General features: G+C 45.7%; 1 protein-coding gene across 1 annotated transcript in view; it reads right to left on the reverse strand.

The window, feature by feature from the left end:
- NRBP2 (nuclear receptor binding protein 2) overlaps positions 1–6,886 on the reverse strand; it is a 315,133-nt gene extending 308,247 nt beyond the window's left edge. Inside the window, exon 1 of the mRNA XM_063921103.1 lies at positions 6,788–6,886. Within this exon, the coding sequence (XP_063777173.1) occupies positions 6,788–6,799 (12 nt within the window). The 5' untranslated portion in view covers positions 6,800–6,886. The remainder of the gene's footprint in view (positions 1–6,787) is intronic.
- Between the last annotated feature and the right edge of the window lie 14,085 nt (positions 6,887–20,971).

Raw genomic sequence — 20,971 nt, forward strand, 5'->3', positions numbered from 1 at the left:
GCCAAATGCGGTGATAATGTTTTGCGGTTACATCCTTCCTGGCTTTGATCAGGATAGGGATGACTTCATCCGGAATGCCTTTTTCCTTCAGGATCCGGCGTTCAACCGCCATGCCATCAACGCAGCCGCGGTAAGTCTTGGAACAGACAAGGTCCTTGCTGGAGCAGGTCCCTTCTTAGAGGTAGAGGCCACGGATCCTCCGTGAGCATCTCTTGAAGTTCCGGTTACCAAGTCCTTCTTGGCCAATCCGGAGCCACGAATATAGTGCTTACTCCTCTCCATCTTATCAATCTCAGTACCTTGGGTATGAGAGGCAGAGGAGGGAACCCATACACTGATTGGTACACCCACGGTGTTACCAGAGCATCTACAGCTATTGCCTGAGGGTCCCTTGACCTGGCGCAATACCTGTCGAGTTTTTCCCAACGGTTTATAATCATGTGGAAGACTTCTGGGTGAAGTCCCCACTCTCCCGGGTGGAGGTCGTGCTGAGGAAATCTGCTTCCCAGTTGTCCACTCCCGGAATGAAAACTGCTGACAGTGCTATCACATGGTTTTTCGCCCAGCGAAGAATCCTTGCAGCTTCTGCCATTGCCCTCCTGCTTCTTGTGGCACCCTGTCTGTTAACGTGGGTGACTGCCGTAATGTTGTCCGACTGGATCAACACCGGCTGACCTTGAAGCAGAGGTCTTGCTAAGCTTAGAGCATTGTAAATGGCCCTTAGCTTCAGGATATTTATGTGAAGTGATGTCTCCAGGCTTGACCATAAGCCCTGGATATTCCTTCCCTGTGTGACTGCTCCCCAGCCTCGCAGGCTGGCATCCGTGGTCACCAGGACCCAGTCCTGAATGCCGAATCTGCGGCCCTCTAGAAGATGAGCACTCTGCAACCACCACAGGATGGATACCCTTGTCCTTGGTGACAGGGTTATCCGCTGATGCATCTAAAGATGCGACCCGGACCATTTGTCCAGTAGGTACCACTGGAAAGTCTTGCGTGGAATCTGCCGAATGGGATTGCTTCGTAGGAAGCCACCATTTTTACCCAGAACCCTTGTGCATTGATGCACTGAGACTTGGTTCGGTTTTAGGAGGTTCCTGACTAGCTCGGATAACTCCCTGGCTTTCTCCTTCGGGAGAAACACCTTCTTTCTGGACTGTGTCCAGGATCATCCCTAGGAACAGAAGACAAGTCGTTGGAACCAGCTGCGATTTTGGAATATTGAGAATCCAATCGTGCTGCCGCAACACTACCTGAGATAGTGCTACACCGATCTCCAACTGTTCCCTGGATTTTACCCTTATCAGGGAATCGTCCAAGTAAAGGATAACTAAAATTCCCTTCCTTCGAAGGAATATCATCATTTCGGTCATTACTTCAGTAAAGACCCGGGGTGCCGTGGACCATCCCTTCGGCAGCGTCTGAACTGATAGTGACAGTTCTGTATCATAACCTGAGATACCCTTGGTGAGAAGGGTAATTTTTGACATGAAGGTAAGCATCCTTGATGTCCCGAGACATCATGTAGTCCCCTTCTTCCAGGTTCGCAATCACTGCTCTGAGTGACTCAATCTTGAATTTGAACCTCTGTATGTAAGTGTTCAAAGATTTTAGATTTTAAAATCGGTCTCACCGAGCCGTCTGGCTTCGGTACCACAATAGTGTGGAATAATACCCCGTTCCCTGTTGCAGGAGGGGTATTTAATTATCACCTGCTGGGAATACAGCTTGTGAATGGCTTCCAAAACTGCCTCCCTGTCAGCGGGAGACGTCGGTAAAACAGACTTTTGGAAACGGCGAGGGGAATACGTCTCGAATTCCAATTTGTACCCCTGAAATATTACCTGAAGGATCCAGGGGTCTACTTGCGAGTGAGCCCACTGCGCACTGAAATTCATTGAGAACGGGCCCCCACCGTGCCTGAGCTTGTAAAGCCCTAGCGTCATATGAGGACTTGGCAGAGGCGGAAAAGGGTTTCTGTTCCTGGGAACTGGCTGATCACTGCAGCCATTTTCCTCTCCCTCTGTCACGAGCAGAAAAGAGGAACCCTTTTGTCCGCTTGCCAAACAGGACTGCGCCTGATAATACGGCGTCTTATTTTGAGAGGCGACCTGGGGTACAAACGTGGATATCCCAGCTGTTGCCGTGGCCACCATGTCTGAAAGACCGACCCCAAATGTCCCCTTTTTTAAGGCAATACTTCCAAATGCCGTTTGGAATCCGCATCACCTGACCACTTTACTGGTAGAATTGGACAACGCACTTATACTTGATGCCAGTCGGCAAATATTCCGCTGTGCATCATGCATATATAGAAATGCATCTTTTAATTGCTCTATAGGCAATAATATACTGTCCTTATCTAGGATATCAATATTTCCAGTCAGGGAATCCGACCACGCCAACCCAGCACTGCACATCCAGGCTGAGGCGATTGCTGGTCGCAGTATAACACCAGTATGTGTGTAAATACATTTTAGGATACCCTCCTGCTTTCTATCAGCAGGATCCTTAAGGGCGGCCATCTCAGGAGAGGGTAGAGCCCTTGTTCTTACAAGCGTGTGAGCGCCTTATCCCCCCTAGGGGGTGTTTCCCAACGCACCCTAACCTCTGGCGGGAAAAGGTATACTGCCAATAACTTTTTAGAAATTATCAATTGTTATCGGGGGGAAACCCACGCATCCTCACACACCTCATTTTATTTCTCAGATTCAGGAAAACTACAAGTAGTTTTTCCTCACCAACATAATACCCCTTTTTGGTGGTACTCATATTATCAGAAATGTGTAAACATTTTCCTTTGCCTCAATCATGTAACTTGTGACCCTATTGGAAAACACGGTTTGTCTCTTCACCGTCGACACAGGAGTCAGTATCCGTGTCGGCGTTTTTCAACAGTACATCCACTCAGGTGTCGACCCCCTAGGGGGTGACATCACTATTACAGACACTCTGCTCCGTCTCCACATCATTTTTCTCCTCATACATGTCGACACAAACGTACCGACACACAGCACACACACAGGGAATGCTCTGATAGAGGACAGGACCCCACTAGCCCTTTGGGGAGACAGAGGGAGAGTTTGCCAGCACACACCAGAGCGCTATATATATATACAGGGATAACCTTATATAAGTGTTTTCCCCTTTATAGCTGCTGTATTATTTATACTGCGCCTAATTAGTGCCCCCCTCTCTTTTTTAACCCCTTTCTGTAGTGTAGTGACTGCAGGGGAGAGCCAGGGAGCTTCCCTCCAACGGAGCTGTGAGGGAAAATGGCGCCAGTGTGCTGAGGAGATAGGCTCCGCCCCCTTCTCGGCGGCCTTATCATCCGTTTTTCTGTATGTTCTGGCAGGGGTTAAATGCATCCATATAGCCCAGGAGCTATATGTGATGCATTTATTTTAGCCATATAAGGTTTTTATCGATTTATTGCGTCTCAGGGTGCTGCCCCCCCAGCGCCCTGCACCCTCAGTGACCGGAGTGTGAAGTGTGCTGAGAGCAATGGCGCACAGCTGCGGTGCTGTGCGCTACCTTATCTGAAGACAGGACCGTCTTCTGCCGCCGATTTTCCGGACCTCTTCGCTCTTCTGGCTCTGTAAGGGGGCCGGCGGCGCGGCTCCGGGACCCATCCAGGCTGGACCTGTGATCGTCCCTCTGGAGCTAATGTCCAGTAGCCAAGAAGCCCAATCCACTCTGCACGCAGGTGAGTTCGCTTCTTCTCCCCTTAGTCCCTCGATGCAGTGAGCCTGTTGCCAGCAGGTCTCACTGAAAATAATAAACCTAAACTAAAACTTTCACAAAGAGCTCAGGAGAGCCCCTAGTGTGCACCCTTCTCGTTCGGGCACAGAGATCTAACTGAGGCTTGGAGGAGGGTCATAGGGGGAGGAGCCAGTGCACACCAGGTAGTCCTAAAGCTTTCTTTAGATGTGCCCAGACTCCTGCGGAGCCGCTATTCCCATGGTCCTTACGGAGTTCCCAGCATCCACTAGGACGTCAGAGAAATATAAATAAATATTCGCTCTAATAAATAGAACAGCTGTGGCGTTAATGGTCAGACATTCCCCTTTGCCGCAGAGTCAGCGTAGGAAAATGCTTGTGGTTGGCTGAGCAGTTTATAGAACTTTCGTGCACGCCAACCCATTCAGCTGCGTCCAGCGTATACCAAAAGTGGGTAGATGACGTGTGATCCTGGTATTACAATTACTATTTACTCCAATGTGACAACAGTAACCGGGCAAAAGTCTTGAAGTGAAAAATAAGAATTTATTTACCAAATCCTGAAATGCTGTAACAGGCCGGGTATGTCAGGCAATATGGCGGTAACAGCGGTAGGCGGTGTTGGGTCCTATAAATGAGCGTTTTTGCTTTGTAAGGTATGTACGCAAGATATAAATTATTTCTGGATCCTGGTGAGATTCCAGTAGATTCCTTTAGTATCACTCAGCTGCCAGGGTGAGACATATCTAGATTGATGAGGGTGACATATACCTCCAGACGCGCTCATTCAGCTCTAGTGCGCATAGGGGCGTGCGAGGTGGGGCTGGCGAATGCGTGGAATAGGAAGCTTCAGTAGCTAGATGGTAAATAATCAAAATGGCTTCTTTCATATATTACATATAAAGTAGCTATATTACAAAAGATATATCACTAGTTACCAGCCCGTCACAATGAGGGAACAACATAACAGTAATGTCAGCGCTGCAGCCGTGCGCACCCGAATGGAGCAACACTTGAATTGCTCCGTTGGGCTCCAGCTAGTGGCTGCCGGCCGGCAAAAGAATTGAATTTCCCCCATAGAGGTGAGGAGCAACGTTTGCCTTTTATTCTTTAGGATATTTACCCCCCTCATTCATCTGCTAATGGCGCGCTGAGACAGGGTGTCACTCAGCTGCCGCAGCTGTCACCTAATTGCACATAATATTATGTTCCTTGGCGTTCTAGTATTTCTGCGTGTACGACGCTTTCCAATAAAAACAGTTGACAATAAAATCAATAAAATAAGTGTCAGCAGGCGCATTTCCTGCTCCCCCCCGTGTCAGAGTTTCACAATCTCCGCCATTACAGTCCAGGTGTTAGGGATATCCATGCTTGAGACAGGTGACTTAATTAGTACCTCAGTCAGTTTGATTTAACCATCTGGGCTCAAACATGGATATCCTTACAACCTGGACTGTATTGGCGGAGTTTGGGAACCTCTGCCCTAAGTTCTGCTGTGTTTTCTCTGTAAACTGAATGATGTGATGGGATAAGGGCAGCACTTGCCGGGGGCGGCATTTGCCATGGGCGGCACTTGTCGGGGGCGGCACATCACACTGCTGAGGTCAGGTGATTTTATTTATTTTTTTGTCATCACAACTTATTTTTTTAATCTTTTATTTTGCCACTAATTTGAGTTGGACAATGGGCAGCATTATCACCCCCGCCTGTCCCTCTACATGGCCGGGGCGCTCTGCGGAGGGGGACACTTGCGGGTCAGGAACACGTGAGCCCCCGGACAGTCCCTGCAGCTCAGGTCATTGCTTCAGCAGCCGACGCAGGAAATGGGATTGTTCGGAGTTGGCAGTCACTGACGCGTGGGCTTACACACCAGACACCGATTCTCCATGTAACGCAGCCGTGGGAACCGCCGCACGGGAGGAGACTCTCCGCATGTTCTGTCCTACAAAAAACTAGCGGATAATGTATCAAAAATTCTAACCAGGAGAAGTTGCCCATAGCAACTGCCAGCTTGTAACTATCATTATATAGGACGCACTAGGTAAATGTTGGTTACAGCCTTGTTGGTCGCTATGGGCAAAGCCTCCCTCTGTGTCTTCTGCTTCTAGTCCACCTCAGGGAGCCAGATGGCGTCTCTTACGCTCATTGGTGACAGTCTCACACGCGTGTGTTCCGTGCACTGCAGAGTTGCAGATGGGGGTCACATCTAGATGTCTCTCGGGCTCCATCCTTATTTTGTAAAGTGTCACCTGGTGGATGTGACATTGGGGTCTATTCATGAAGCAGTGAAAAGAGTGGAGAAGTGAGCCAGTGGAGAAGTTGCCCATGGCAACCAATCAGCTGCTCCATACAATTGTATAGTATGCAAATTATAAATGTTACTTCAATGCTGATTGGTTGCCATGGGCAACTTCTCCACTGGCTCACTTCTCCACACTTTTCACTGCTTCATGAATAGACCCCATTGTGCGGTGCTCCGTACAGGGGGCCGGGGGCCAGTAATGCAGGTGGGGGAATATGATGTGTGCTCTGATCAGTAATATCTCTTCGGTATAAGACGAATACTGGATGTTAGGGTTGGATCTCCTGCCCTGGCCGGAATCCCACACATGCCGACATCCCGGTGTCTGCGTTCCGGGGGCTACCATAATGCTTGTCGACGGTCTGATTCCCACTGAGCTAACACTGACGCTATCCGGGGTCATGTGAGGACTCTCTCGTCTATAGGGCTCCAAGTCCCCTCCCAGGACTTATGTGTACAATACACAGAACACACCTGGAGGAGGAAATGATTTATTATCACCTGTGCTGATCTCACCGTGATTACCTGTAGTGCAATCTGAGGTCAGGGCAGGAGAGATACTGCCACCGAAGGGTTAACGCGGTGAGAAGTGACAGATTGGGATTAATCGGTTTCAGAGGCCCATATCAGACAGCGTTACCTGGGGCACAGGGCGCCTCTGCCCTTACACAATAGTGTTAGCGTACGGGAGCAGCTGCCCAGGATAACACCAGCTGGCAGCAGAGGGGTTAATGGGGATAAGTGTCATTATTGTCACAAGCTCACCTCCGACTGCATCCTGTGCCAGGGCTTCCAGATATGGGCAGCGTCTCCAGATGGTACACAGAGAAAGCAGCCACCCTCCTACCAGCACCCGGGCAGCTGCCTGCTGGCAGCGTGTTCTGTGTAAGCCTTTAGTGCCCCCTGCTGGGCAAGAGCGATGGTCGGTGGAGGAGGCCACATCCCCTGTTACTGTCATCATTCATTTATAAGTAGAGGTGGCTGCTGCTGCTTTGGTTTTGGTTTTGTCAAAACCGCCCTCATGTGTTTTGGTTTTGGAATAGTATTTTTTTTTTCCCTCAAAAATTTATAAAAACTGATAAAATTACATAATTTAGGCATTTTTGTTCCTACAGTATTATTAACCCCCATAACATTCATTCCTGAACAACTGGCCACCTCACAGCTCACCGATATTGGGCAAAAGCTGCAGCAAGCTGGGTGCTCAAACTAAGTGACAGAGCAGCAGCCAAAACACACGGCACACTATACACTACGCCGCCGGAATCCCGTCACTGCTCGGAATACAGACGCTGGGATCCTGACATGGATGAAACGCCAGCGACAGGATCCCGAAAGCTGGTATCCTGAACGAACGTCTGACGGGACTTCTGGACTATAAGTGGGAGTGTTAGGTTTAAGTTGCGGAGGGGGTTAGGGTGAGGCTGCGTGGGTGGGGGGGGGGGTAAGGATTAGGTTGCAAGGAGGGGGTTATGGTCAGGCTGCGGGGGAGGGAGGATTAGGGAGGTTAGGGATTATGGGTAGTATACTCAGAGCTGTCCCTAACCAATATGATGCCCTAGGCAAGATTCTTGCTGGTGCCTCCTAGCACCGCCGCTAGTTCTGCCTCTGACCCTGCGCCCCTCTCCCATCACCATCACCCCTCCCCCATAGTAGTCCTCGTTTTGGTGTTCCTACCCCCTATATTATAAATAGAAACAGTGCGCACATTCGGTGCTCAGCCCAAAAAGGGGCGTGTTCTTGCTGGGAAGAGGCATGGCCACACAATAGTAGCGCCAATTCAAGTTATGCCACACGGTAGTGTAACATTATTCACATTATATCATGAGATAGCGTCCCTTATTCACATCATATAACACAGTAGTATCACTTTACCTTATATACATTACTAATCACAGTAGTGACCCTTGTTCACATTACACCACACCATATTGCTCTTTATTCACATTACACCTGATAAAGCTGATTATTTATCTTGAACCAAAGCTATATACTTATTAAAGACAACATACGCAATAGGCGCACGAGGTGCCGTAATGGTACGCACTTAGCGTAGCAGACGCTAGGCCGTGGTCGAGACGCACGAGCGACACGTTCGCTCACGGCTTACGCTTGGTATCGAGCACGCTATAGGTGGTCCGAGTACCGTAATGCTACGCTATTAGCGTAGGGGACGCTGTACCGCGAGAGCGGGATGCGAGCGGCGCTGACACTCACTGACCTACACACAGACAACCTTGTAACAATACACTGTAAGGGTATGCTTATGCTGTAAACCTTATTACTGTAATATTACCACAATGTAACGCTGATTAACCTTTATGATATGAAAGCTGTTTGAGCGACTGAGACGCTCAAAAACCCTTTATACTAACTAGTGAAACACACACTACTTGCTAAGGTTCCAAAACCTTTACTGACGATATGTAGTACGTAAAAAGGGGAAAAACAGATACAGTTCATACACTACAAACCTAACATTAATATCTAAACACAATAACTAAGCAGAAATACAAACATTAGCAAATGATCGAAAATACAAATACATAGAATGAGAATGAATGGCTTACATTAAACGGGTAACAAAGTGGCCACAGAGAAACATACCATACGGGAAACACTCGCTGGCGCAACCGGATCCAGTCCTCCAATTATCCGACTGATAATTGTTGATGAGAGAGAATACTGGCCGGTCAGGGGACAGTGGCCTTTATATACACAACATACAGTACACTACAAAGGGCCCTACAATCTTATTGTTCATTGGACACAGGAATGTCTCTCTGCATTATAACAAAAGGTCATAGGTGGATTTGAACAGGTGGGCTGAGACTATTTCAAACTGCTCAGATGGGAGGTGTCCTTAGGATTCCCGCCGCATGGATAATGAACCGCAAATACAGTAAATGTCCATAAACTACTCATAGACATAACTATACGCAGGAGCGATCAATCTTTACCTAACCAGCACCGGATTGTGTCTAATAAAATACTCTTCAGTTAGGTACCAGACACCACTGTTCAACCTGTGTCAGACCCTTCGTATCATGAAAAGAGGAATTCCCAAGTCCCTGAACCATTTACACTAAACATACTTGCAGATATGATTAAGGGGATTATTACCTATAAAACACACTATATTGGTTAAATATGTAACGATCGAGTCGCCCGCCAGACGCACACAAACTCTACCGTAAATGCGCATCCCCACGCGCAGGCGACGTGGGAGCGTCCCTTACGCAACCTGAGGGGATGCGTACGCACAGGGGAGTGGGTGCACGAGCAGCGGGCACGTGCATTGGGGTTAGTACAAGGCGATGAGAATAACGATATTTTTCGACTTTGACAGTCCACCCTTTGGCAGTCATCAATAACTGCCACTTCCTAAACAATTCAAACAGAAAAATATATGTCATCATGTAAATACCTTTTTATGATTGGGTAAAGGGAGGAGAGGAGAAGGTGGGACAGATATGACCTAATGAGATAGTAAAAGCATGTGTGTATGAATCCATGTCTGAGGGGTCATGTATCATCGTGCCGTACGTGTTTTAAATCAAGCTTCGAGGTATTGCGAAGTATACATTTGAATCCTTCTTATCCCGTATTAAGGGTCTGTGGATGGGCTGTCAAACTCTACCAAGCTCTTTTCGGCTTTTGGTTGCAACAAATGGTGTGCACATTAGTTGATGATACATGAAGGGGGAGAGTATGTGGATGCTAATATGTGAGAATCACCTGTCGACTATGTGAGATACTACCTGGAGGTTGTAGAGATGAAGATAAGAAACAAGCGTTATAAATGCAGTCATATAACTATGTGAGTTTTAGTGTACAGTCGCCGATTGAGGTCTTGTCTGATGTCTTGTCTGATGTACATGTTGTCTGATGTCTCACGGTGCTTTTGCTGTAAGTGGCGAACAAAAGCTGTTCTAGTGTCCATAAAATTACAGTCTCTAAAATATTGGGTTTCCAGTAGAAAGTTAAAGTCACTAAAAGTATTGGGTGTCTGTGACACAGTTCATCAATGGTCTGTATAAAAGAGGTTGTCAAATTCTTCTTCCAAGTGGATGTCCTTGTACCTTGGAGGAAAGAAACGGACCGTGGAATCACATTTTCATCACAGCATTGTCTCAATCGTTGGGTCGTAAATTAAACCAATTGGTATTACAGTGTCCTCGCTCCTCAGACTCATCACTCTGGTACTACGTTTACACTTCATTAAAGTCCGAACGCATCTAAATATCAGACCAATCAATATGACGACTCCCAGAATACACAAGAGAAATTTCCCTACATCCATGATAATACCTTGGGCCCATTCTCCTAAACCAGAGAACCAATTTCGTGGGTTCAACCATGACACCCAACCGGTCAGCTCATCACCCACAGCAGCGAGTGTAAGGTTGTGTCTCCTTCGGAACTCCCACTTTAATTGCAAATTGTCATCCATCTTTTGGTCTATGACCTCGGCTGGGTCCTCAGTGCTGTTTGTAATATACGTGCAGCACTTTACACCATACTGAGTTGCTAGGGTAACACAATACCCGCCTGTCACTGCTGTGAGATAATTGAGAATCATCCTATGCTGAACCAGCTCTGTTTTGTAGGCTTGTAACTCTCTCCCAGTATACCTGAACGTGTCGTCATACATTTCGGTGATATTGTCTAACAAGTTTGCTAGCGCAGATATATATCTATAATTTATCACTCCTCTGGCGGTACGAGTGATATCTAACGCGAGTAGGAATTGAATCCCGGTGGATTCATGGATCAGATCAGAGGCCGGATGCTCTGTTCTCTCTATCAGGTGCCTTTTAACGACGTGCTCATAATGAGTGTGAGTATAAGGAGCTTGGGCACCGCGGTGAATATCTTTCATTTTGTTATGGGATACAGTCATTACTTCAGGCAGTACTTTTCCAATGTAACACAATCCCTCTGAGTTTGGGGCAAGCCACTTATACGCCTTCCTCCCGCATATGAAATATGCATCATCGGGGAGAACATATGGGACATAGTATGACATAACCATGTTACAAATTTTCCATGTGAAATCTCCTAACCCTAATTCTCCCATCTGTCTAGTACACGTATCCGGTTGTACGATATGTGCACAGTATCCTGGTGATACTTCTCCAACTCGCATGGTCCTACTTCCTAGAGTGTACCTATACCGGAAAAATTTTCCACTGTCAGCTATCTGGCGTATAAGCTCTGAATCTATGGGCATTCTATCGGCTCTATGTGAAAATGTCATGGTTTGATTACTCCATGACACTTCCCAATTTCCCGGCTTTCGGGGATTGGAAATGTTAAAGCATACTAAGGACCTATCCACATGATATTGGTGGAGCTTCAAACTAGGAGGACTAGAGATATTAAACCTCTTGTCCACCGGCCTCCCACCACTTAACTCAAGTACCTCTCCTACAGTTAAAGGGAATGGTACTAGTCCTGATTTGCTATGACCTTGAGGTACTTGAGAGCACACCCAACAGTCTGTCTGGTTTAACACTTTACCCACTAAGGAGTGATAGTCACTCAATGGATGCCGGTCCATGTGGATATTAAAACTGGACTGACATTTCTTGATGCACCCGTCCTCAACTATACTGTCACAATGCCTACAGATGCAGTTCTCTTCAGCTAACAATCCTTCACAATTCCTTCTATTGTCAATGCTACCAGATCGTTTTCTGATACTCGCCTTTACTCGGTGATGGTGTTGCTCTTGGAAATCTACGCCTCCATCCTGGTCATCAGAACCCATTCCAGATCCCTTCTCGACCTCCATAGTACTCTCACCGAAACAGACTGCTCTGGTCAACAATAGGGTCAACAGGAAAATCCGGATCACAGTCTCTTGGGGTAAGTCCATCTTATAGGAGGAAAAGGAGAAGAATGAGAAGGGGGAAAGAGAAACTGAGGGAGATGGGAAATGGAAAAAACAATAAAAGGGAAAAAGAAATCTAGCTCGACAACAGCCTCCGATCTTATTATTCTCAGTGCTCAGGTGCCGTCTCAACCTTCCTGAAACAGACACTCTAACGATACAATTTCCTCTACCGTCTGTTCTTTGTCACGGGACCTCTCTGGGTCAGCAACCTTCTTACAGTGAGACGAATGGACCCAAGTCTCCCTCTCGGCAACCTTCAATGCTGTTGTGCTGGTTAATAAGACTTGATATGGTCCTTCCCATCTGTCAATAAGGCAACCTGAGCGTAGAAAATTCCGTATCATTACATAATCCCCAGGTTCAATGTCATGACAATTACTGTCTGGCAGATCAGGAATCACCAACTTTAGATTATCATTCTGATTCCTCAATTGCTTACTCATCTTAACCAAATACTTTACGGTTACTTCATTGTTACATTTCAAATCATCCTGGGGGTTAATCATAACATGGGGTTGTCGACCAAACAGAATTTCAAAGGGGGACAGATTAAGAGGGAACCTGGGAGTGGTTCTGATGCTATATAGTACAAGTGGCAAAGCTTCCGGCCATAACAATCCTGTTTCAGCCATTACCTTGCTTAATTTGTTTTTAATAGTGCTGTTTACTCTTTCCACTTTCTCACTCGCCTGGGGGCGGTACGGAGTATGCAGCTTACTATTAATTCCCATTAACTTACACATTGCTTGAAAGACGTCACCTGTAAAATGGGTACCCCTATCACTTTCAATGATTCTAGGGATACCATACCTGCACACAAACTCTTGCACAATTTTCTTTGCAGTAAACACAGCGGTATTTGTGGCCGCAGGAAATGCTTCAACCCAATTTGAGAACACGTCAATACAAACCAATACATACTTCAAATTTCTACAAGGTGGCAATTGTATTAAATCAATTTGTATTACCTGGAAAGGACCATCTGTAGGAGGGATATGGGATGGCTCTGTTGGTATGGCCTTTCCGATATTCTTCCTCAAGCAGGTGAGACATGTCATCGCTCTTTTACCCGCATGGGAAGAAAATCCTGGGGCGCACCAATAAGCTCTTACCAACTTACACATTCCTTCTTTGCCTAGATGAGTCAGCCCATGTGCTGCTTCTGCTAGACTTGGAAGGTATGCTCTGGGTGCCACTGGCTTACCCTGTCCATCTGTCCAGAGTCCTGAGGACTCCTGGCCATATCCTTTTGACCTCCAGACAGCCTTTTCTTGTGGTGAACACAAATGTTGCATTTCACACAATTTGTGTGTGTTTACAGTATTAAATACCATCAGTTGTGTAATGTCTGTCTGTATGGGGGTACTGGCTGCTGATTTAGCAGCTTTGTCTGCTCGGCTGTTACCAAGTGATACCGGGTCTTGGCTATACGTGTGAGCTTTACACTTGATAACAGCCACTCTGTCGGGTTCTTGTATCGCTGTTAGAAGTCTTTTGATGTGGGCTGCATGCGCTACGGGTGTGCCAGCTGCCGTCATGAAATTTCTGAGGCGCCATAGGGCCCCGAAATCATGGACTACTCCGAAGGCATATCTAGAATCCGTGTAGATATTGACCGCTTTACCTTTGGCCAGTTCGCATGCTCTGGTTAGGGCAACCAGCTCAGCAACTTGTGCTGAGTGTGGTGGGCCTAGGGGTTCCGCTTCTATGATACCTTGGTCATCTACGACTGCGTATCCAGTACACAAGTCTCCCGAGTCCGTCTGTCTGTGACAACTACCGTCAGTGTAGAAAGTAAAATCTACACCTTCCAGTGGGTTGTCACTGATGTCAGGCCTTGCCGTGAAATTTTGGGTCAAATATTCCATACAATCATGCGTGTTGTTTCCTGTACTAAATCCTCCTTCGCCATCACTCTCATCCTCCACCCTTTGTGCCTGTCCAGGCACACCTGGGAGATATGTTGCAGGATTTAGTGCGCTGCATCTCCTTATGGTGATGTTTACAGGGGCCATTAATGCCAATTCCCATCTTGTAAACCGTGCTGATGAGACGTGTCTGGTTTGGGCAGAATTCAGTAAGGCTGACACTGCATGAGGTGTATGGATGGTCAGGTTGTGTCCTAGCACTACATCTTCGCCTTTACTTACTAGCAATGCTATCGCTGCAACACTTCGCAAGCATGTGGGGAGGGATCGCGCTACCGTGTCTAGCTGGGCGCTATAGTAGGCTACCTGCCTGCTGGCATCACCATGCTTCTGGGTTAAGACACCTGCCGCGCACCCAGCACTCTCTGTTCCGTACAGCTCAAAGGGTTTCCCATAATCTGGCATACCTAATGCTGGTGCCTGCGTTAGGCATTGTTTAAGTCTTTCAAATGCCATCTCAGATTCGTCTGTGTGCGAAATCCGATCTGGTTTGTTTGATGAGACCATCTCTTGTAAAGGTAAGGCTAGTATGGAAAACCCTGGGTTTCAGTTACGGCAATACCCACACATTCCTAAAAATGTTCTAATCTGTTGCTGGTGTCAAAGTCAGAAAAATATCTCTATGCACACTACCATATTTGCACCTCACACAGGTCCGTGCTGCGCATGCGTACGCTCTCCCATACGTGCGCATACTCACAGTCGCGGGCACCCGCAGGCGCACGGTATGCGTATTTACGGTAGAGTTTATGTGATCGTAGCGTGCGACTCAATCGTTACATATTTTCACTATATAATGTATTTTGTAGATCATGGTCCCTTTGATAGATTCTGAAAGTTTAGTTAACATAGCATGTTCCTGAACAGAGAGATCCCTCTTTGTATTGTACGAAGGGTCTAACAGGGGTCATACAGTGGTGTTTGGTACCCATCGGAAGAGTATTTAAATAGCAATATTCCGGTGTTGGTTTGAAGCGGATTAATCGCTCGTGCGAATAGTTATGGACATAAGAAGTTTATGAACATTTACTGTATTTGCACTTACTTATCCATGCGGCGGGAAACCCAGTTTCCCTCCCACCTGAGCTGTTGGAAATAGTCACGGCCCACCTGTATGAATCAACCTATGACCTTTTGTTATAATGCGAGGAGGAATTCCTGTGTCCAATGAACAATGAGATTGTAGGGACCATTGAATTGCATTGTGTGTGGGGCATAAATAGACAGGCCGATCACATCCAGCTCTCACTCTTCAACGGTTATCATTGCTGAAAATCGGGAGCTGGATGTCCAGAGGCGCATGCGATCGTTTCCCCTTGTGCGTAAGTGTTTCTCCGCAACTATATTGATCTTCTTGTTATTGTGAGCCAATCTCTCTCTCTCTCTCTCTCTCTCTCTCTTCTCCTCTTTCTCTCTTATTTTCTCTTAAATAGTAATTGTATTGTATTTCCTGTGTAGTTATCTGGTTAGGTAGTCTATGTTATATTGTAGTGTATGATTTGTATTTGTATTAATTCTTTTGCAAGTATATCATTCATAATATATATATTAGGCGTTGGACCCTGTGCACGGTATCTGTGTATTTCTTATAGTGTTAAGTATTCTCAGAGCGTCGGTGACGCTAGAACAGCTTTAAAGGTAATAAGGTTATACTGTGTTGCATTTACACTCTATCATTACACTAAGGTTTTACTGCACAATACACTGTTTATGGTTTAGATACAAAGGTTTAACATTGTGAGCGTCAGCGCCGCTGGTGATCTCCTCGTGGTCCCGAGCGTCCGCTACGCTATAGCGAATCATTAAGTTAGTCAGCAGCCAATAGCGTGCCTGCCTGTGATCACTTGGCCGTGAGCGAACGTGACGCTTGAGCATCTCGACTACGGCTAAGCGATTATTACACAACGTGCGTACCCTTACGGTACTTCATACGTAGATAGCGTACAGTGTTCTTAGACCTCATAAAGGGTATTATATAAGATAAATATTTAGCTTTATCAATTGCGGGCTCGCCCGTCCTTCACATATCTGCACTAGGTAATTTCAGCAGACATTATCCAGCAGCAAAGGGCGGGAGATCATATTCCTCGTAGTGCTGTTTGGATAAGCGTCTGCTTCTCTTAGTAAAGGGTGCTGAAGGAATCCGGGAACCGGAGGTAAGAACAACACGCTAGTCTCTTTTAAAACTGTTTATTTCTGTCTTGCGTACACACGCACGCATATCTGCATTTCTTTTCATTCGTGTATTTTCGTATATCACTCTCCTGTTTGCCAGTTTTATAGTTGATAAATGTGCTAAGAGAGATTTGCCGCTATTTCATAGTTTAAGAGTAAAAAGGTAATATAGTTAAAGTATAGACAAACACAGCTGTGCCTGAGAGACAAGGCGAAGTCAGTGTGATGCGCGGTAGATGATAAAGGATCATCTACATTGATAAACGTATAAATTGTGTTACGGTGGATCTTTGCTTTGCGTACACGTGTCTCTAACAAAGGACTGAGACTTGCGTACGCAACCCAAGGGCCGACGCACGCAGCGTATATTACGCAACGGAGCGTATGGGTACGCCCACGTAACTCTAATCACAAGTGTTAATTTTTTTTCAACGCGATAAATAGCGCAACGCGGTAAATAACGCAAGGCGATAAATCGCGCAAATCTATTTTAACATTCGAAATTTAAATTAACAGATCCTTCTCCTAATTGGTAACACATCTGGTCTAAAGAGAAATTTCTGCGCAGAAATAGAAATAGAAACAAAAGTGTATATGTGGTGAGTGAGTGTTTGTTTTTACAATTTTTGAGGTTGAACCACAAGAAAAGTCGAGTTCTCGTGAGGTACATACGTGTAAGTGACGTACATGGTGGCTAGGGAGGCATCCCTGGTTAAAACATACAATTTGAGCATTAGAGTGTAGCAGACCAGGAGGTCATACTGTAACAGACCAGGAGGTCATAGCAGACCAGCAGGTTCAGGTACAGCAGACAAGGAAGTCCGCTATACAGTCCACAGGCACAACACCTAAAAGGGTTGGTGCAACACCCATATAGGCCATACAAGCTCTGGCTGAAGGAATTCGCAGCCGTAATTTTCGATTCCGTTGGTCGCTCAGTACATAAGATTAGTTGCTTATGTGCTGAACGATTGTACCGCACGTAATTGTGTGCATTAGTAAACCTGACCGGTACTATTTGTGTACGAAGGTCATAAACGCTATTTGTACATTCTAACGTGATTTGTGTAATTTTTTTTTATTTTAAGGGAAGTTCGCTGGTCACTCAGGAACTATCCAACAACCGATACTTGCTGGGGAACGCGCCCCAGTAAATAAAGGTTCACAGGGGCCCTAGGTTGGGTACAACAGCTCTGGATACAGTGATTGTGTTACTGGCCAACGTGGGCGAGAAGTGAGTGGAGTACTCGGTAAACTTCACCGCCAGCCTGCCCCGGGCATCTTGGTTTTTGTAAGGGTTCGCTGAAGAAAAGCAACACCTGCAAGTTATGGGGGCCAGTTGTTCAGGTAGGGGGCGATCAACCTCGGTTCGGGTTGATTTAGTAAACCGACCAATCGGGTCGGCCAGGTATGTAATGTGTGAAAAATACGGTTCACACATAGAGGTTTTATGTGATGAATGGGAAAGAATGACTGTACATGACGGGGAGAAATTCCCAAGAATAGGTAGCTTTAGCCCAGAAGTGTTACTAAATCTAAGGAGAAGGATAGGTCTTATTGAACCAGCAAAGAGACGGATCAAACATTATGATTGTTTAAAGTTATGGCAACAGGAAAGTGAAATGCAAAAAGAGCTAACTGACATACCTGACTCTCATCTTGGGAGGAGAGATGTGGCAATGGAGAGGATTATGGTTGCGGAGAAAGGCACAATGTTGAACAATAAAAACGCACTTAGCAACTGTAGTATAGATGATAAGAATAAGTGTAATAAACATAACAATGATAATTGTAATGCTGTTAAATGTACAACTATTAACCCGTGCAAGTTGCACCCCATGTCAAACTTCCCTCAGGAATACGAGCAAGAAAGTGAACTCAACACGATGTCGGCACCACTTCCAGCAGCCATCACACAAGACATCCAGGTGGACGCGACCAAATCGGTAAAGGCAATAATCAAACCCCCTAACGGAGGGTCAGGTGAGGTCGTGTCCACAGGTACGTACAATGTTTTATATCACGCACAAACAAATGTACCCCATATTGTAAGACCAAAACAAGGTGATGTAATTGAGTTTAGTCCTGTCAGGGTGATCACAGTCCCCAATGGGAAGACTGACGATCAGGGAACCATTCCCGTCCAGGACAGTGCAATGCGCTGTCCCTGGTCCCGGACCGAATTGAGATCAATTATGTCCGAATTTCCTGATCCACGGAAAAATCTAGTCGCATGTCAAAGGTTCATTAAAGAACTAGGAAACTCAACAGAACCCACCAACAAAGATTGGCGGACAGTGCTGAGGGCATGTTTGCCCTCCGGTGTTGACTCTGCGACATTTATTACTGATTGTCAATTAGACACAGAAGTACCTCAAACGGAGGAACACAATCAGGAATGTATTAAGCAGATAAACCAACAGTTGGAAGTATATTTCCCTGCCGTTGTCAAGTGGAATGAAATCTTCTCCATAAGACAAAACGAAAGGGAAAGTATCTCCAGTTATTTCAATCGAGCACTGCAAGTAATGGCTAGGAACGCTGGGATCACAGACATCAAAACATGCGCACAGCATAGAGAAATAGCGGTTAAGGTATTAATGAATGGTTTAAAGGAGGTATTGAGTACAAGGGTACAGACCACCAACCCAAACTGGAGAAATATCTCGGTGGCCGCATTAAGAGAGGCCGCTATTGATATTGATCAAAATATCACCAGATACAGAGAGTCACAAAGTGATAAATTAATGGCCGCAAGTATACAGGCCCTAACCACAAGACCACTCCAGCATAAGCCCCAAACCCCTGCGAGAAATTTAAATGTGGAAGTCTGTTACAATTGTCATAAAAAGGGACACTTTGCGAGAGATTGTAGATCAAGAGAAATACAAAAGTCATATCAATCCCCTAGACAACAACATAACCATGATATCCAAGGAAGCAGGGAAGCACAGGGAAAGCGGTTGATGGTGATGAGCATCCGAGCGTTTGAGGAGGCATCAAATCTACCAAAACCTCAGGTCACTGACACTTGGAAGAAGCCCCGGGTTTGTTTTCTTTGTAAAAGAGAAGGGCATTATGCCAGCAGCTGTAATAACCCACATAAAGTCAGACCCCCTAGACCCAGAAATGAGCAAAATTAAAACACACACAATTATAAACAGGGACCATATAGGAAGAATTTTGAGCCACACCCATAATGTGCAATCAGGAAAGGTGATCATTAGGACTGATGGTAAGCCTGAGGTAATAGTTAATGAATTGGGAGGTCATTCCCTGAAGACACAGGAATGACCGGGTGAAACGTTGTAAATGTATCTGTGAAATGTTTCTTTTTCTCTCTCCCCATCTCTGACGATTATTGGTAGGATTCAAACATTGCATATATACTTGGTCTTTGCAGAAGTCTACCAAACCCCAGCATGACCTATCCGCACCAATGTATTCTGGCCAGATACAGACAATGGAATATGGAAGTGCTGGGGGGGAGGGACTGCGCAAGGAAACCATTAGACATGTAGATATGACAGCCTGATGATCTGACAATGTTTTGAAATGTTTTAAAATGTTTGAAAACTGTTTGTTTGAAAAATGTTTTTTTCCTGTTGTTGTTTATTGATGTGTTATGTTATATATATACATATATGAATTGTTCTCTCTATTTTGTTTTTTTTGCTGTTGTTGTTTTCTCTCTCTTCTCACTCATGCTTTCATGTTTTAAAGATGGTATGTCACACCTCAGTTAGACAAATGGTAATGCAAGATTTTTGCTCCTTACAGAAAGATCGCTGGTTTGGAAGAGATATTGCATCACCGGAATGTTCGTTTGGAATACTGAGAGACAGCACCTTTTTGAGATGACAGCAGAACAAGAAGAACAACAAGACTAGAGAACTTAATTATCGTAACAAGTTTCTCTCCCCCTCTAACTGTTTTCCTGTACCCCCATTACAAATTTCTTCTTTTCTCCTTCTGTAAGATGGACTTGCCCCAAGAGACTGTGATCCGGATTTTCCTGTTGACCATGATGTTGACCAGAGCAGTCTGTTCCGGCGAGAGTACCATGGTGGTCGAGAGAGGTCCTGGAATGGGTTCTGATGATAAAGATGGAGGTGTAAATTTCCAATAACAACCCAATCACCAAGCAAAGGCGAGTACCGGAAACGATCCAGCAGCCATGTTATCTGTAAACATTTTCTTTTAAGGATTGTTAGCTGAAGAAAACTGTATCTGTCGGCTCTGTAACAATGTCATTGAGGATGGGTGCATAAAGAAATGCCAATCCAGTTTTAATATCCATATGGACCGGCATCCATTGAGTGACTATCACTCCTTAGTGGGTAGTGTGTTAAATAAAACAGATTGTTGGGTATGCTCTCAAGTACCTCAAGGTCATAGCAAATCAGGGCTAGTACCATTTCCTTTAACGTTAGGGGAGGTACTTGAGTTAAGTGGTGGGAGACCGGTGGACAGGAGGTTTAATATCTCCAGCCCTCCTAGTTTGAAGCTCCACCAATACCATGTGGATAGGTCCCTATTATGTTTTAACATCTCCAATCCCCGAAAGCCGGGAAATTGGGAAGTGTCATGGAGTAATCAAACCATGACCTTTTCACATAGAGCAGATAGAATGCCTACAGATACAGAGCTTATACGCCACATAGCCAGTAGAGGAAAATCTTTCCGGTATAGGTATACCTTAGGAAATAGGATTACGAGAGTTGGAGAGGTATCACCAGGATACTGTGCACATATCGTACAACCTGATACGTGTACTAAACAGATGGGAGAATTAGGGTCAGGAGATTTCACATGGAAGGTGTGTAATATGGTTATGTCCTACTCCGTCCCATATGTTCTCCCCGATGATGCATATTTCATATGCGGGAGGAAGGCGTACAAGTGGCTTGCCCCAAACTCTGAGGGATTGTGTTATATTGGAAAAGT

Source organism: Pseudophryne corroboree, chromosome 5, assembly GCF_028390025.1.
Source record: "Pseudophryne corroboree isolate aPseCor3 chromosome 5, aPseCor3.hap2, whole genome shotgun sequence".
Taxonomy (NCBI): Eukaryota; Metazoa; Chordata; class Amphibia; order Anura; family Myobatrachidae; genus Pseudophryne; species Pseudophryne corroboree.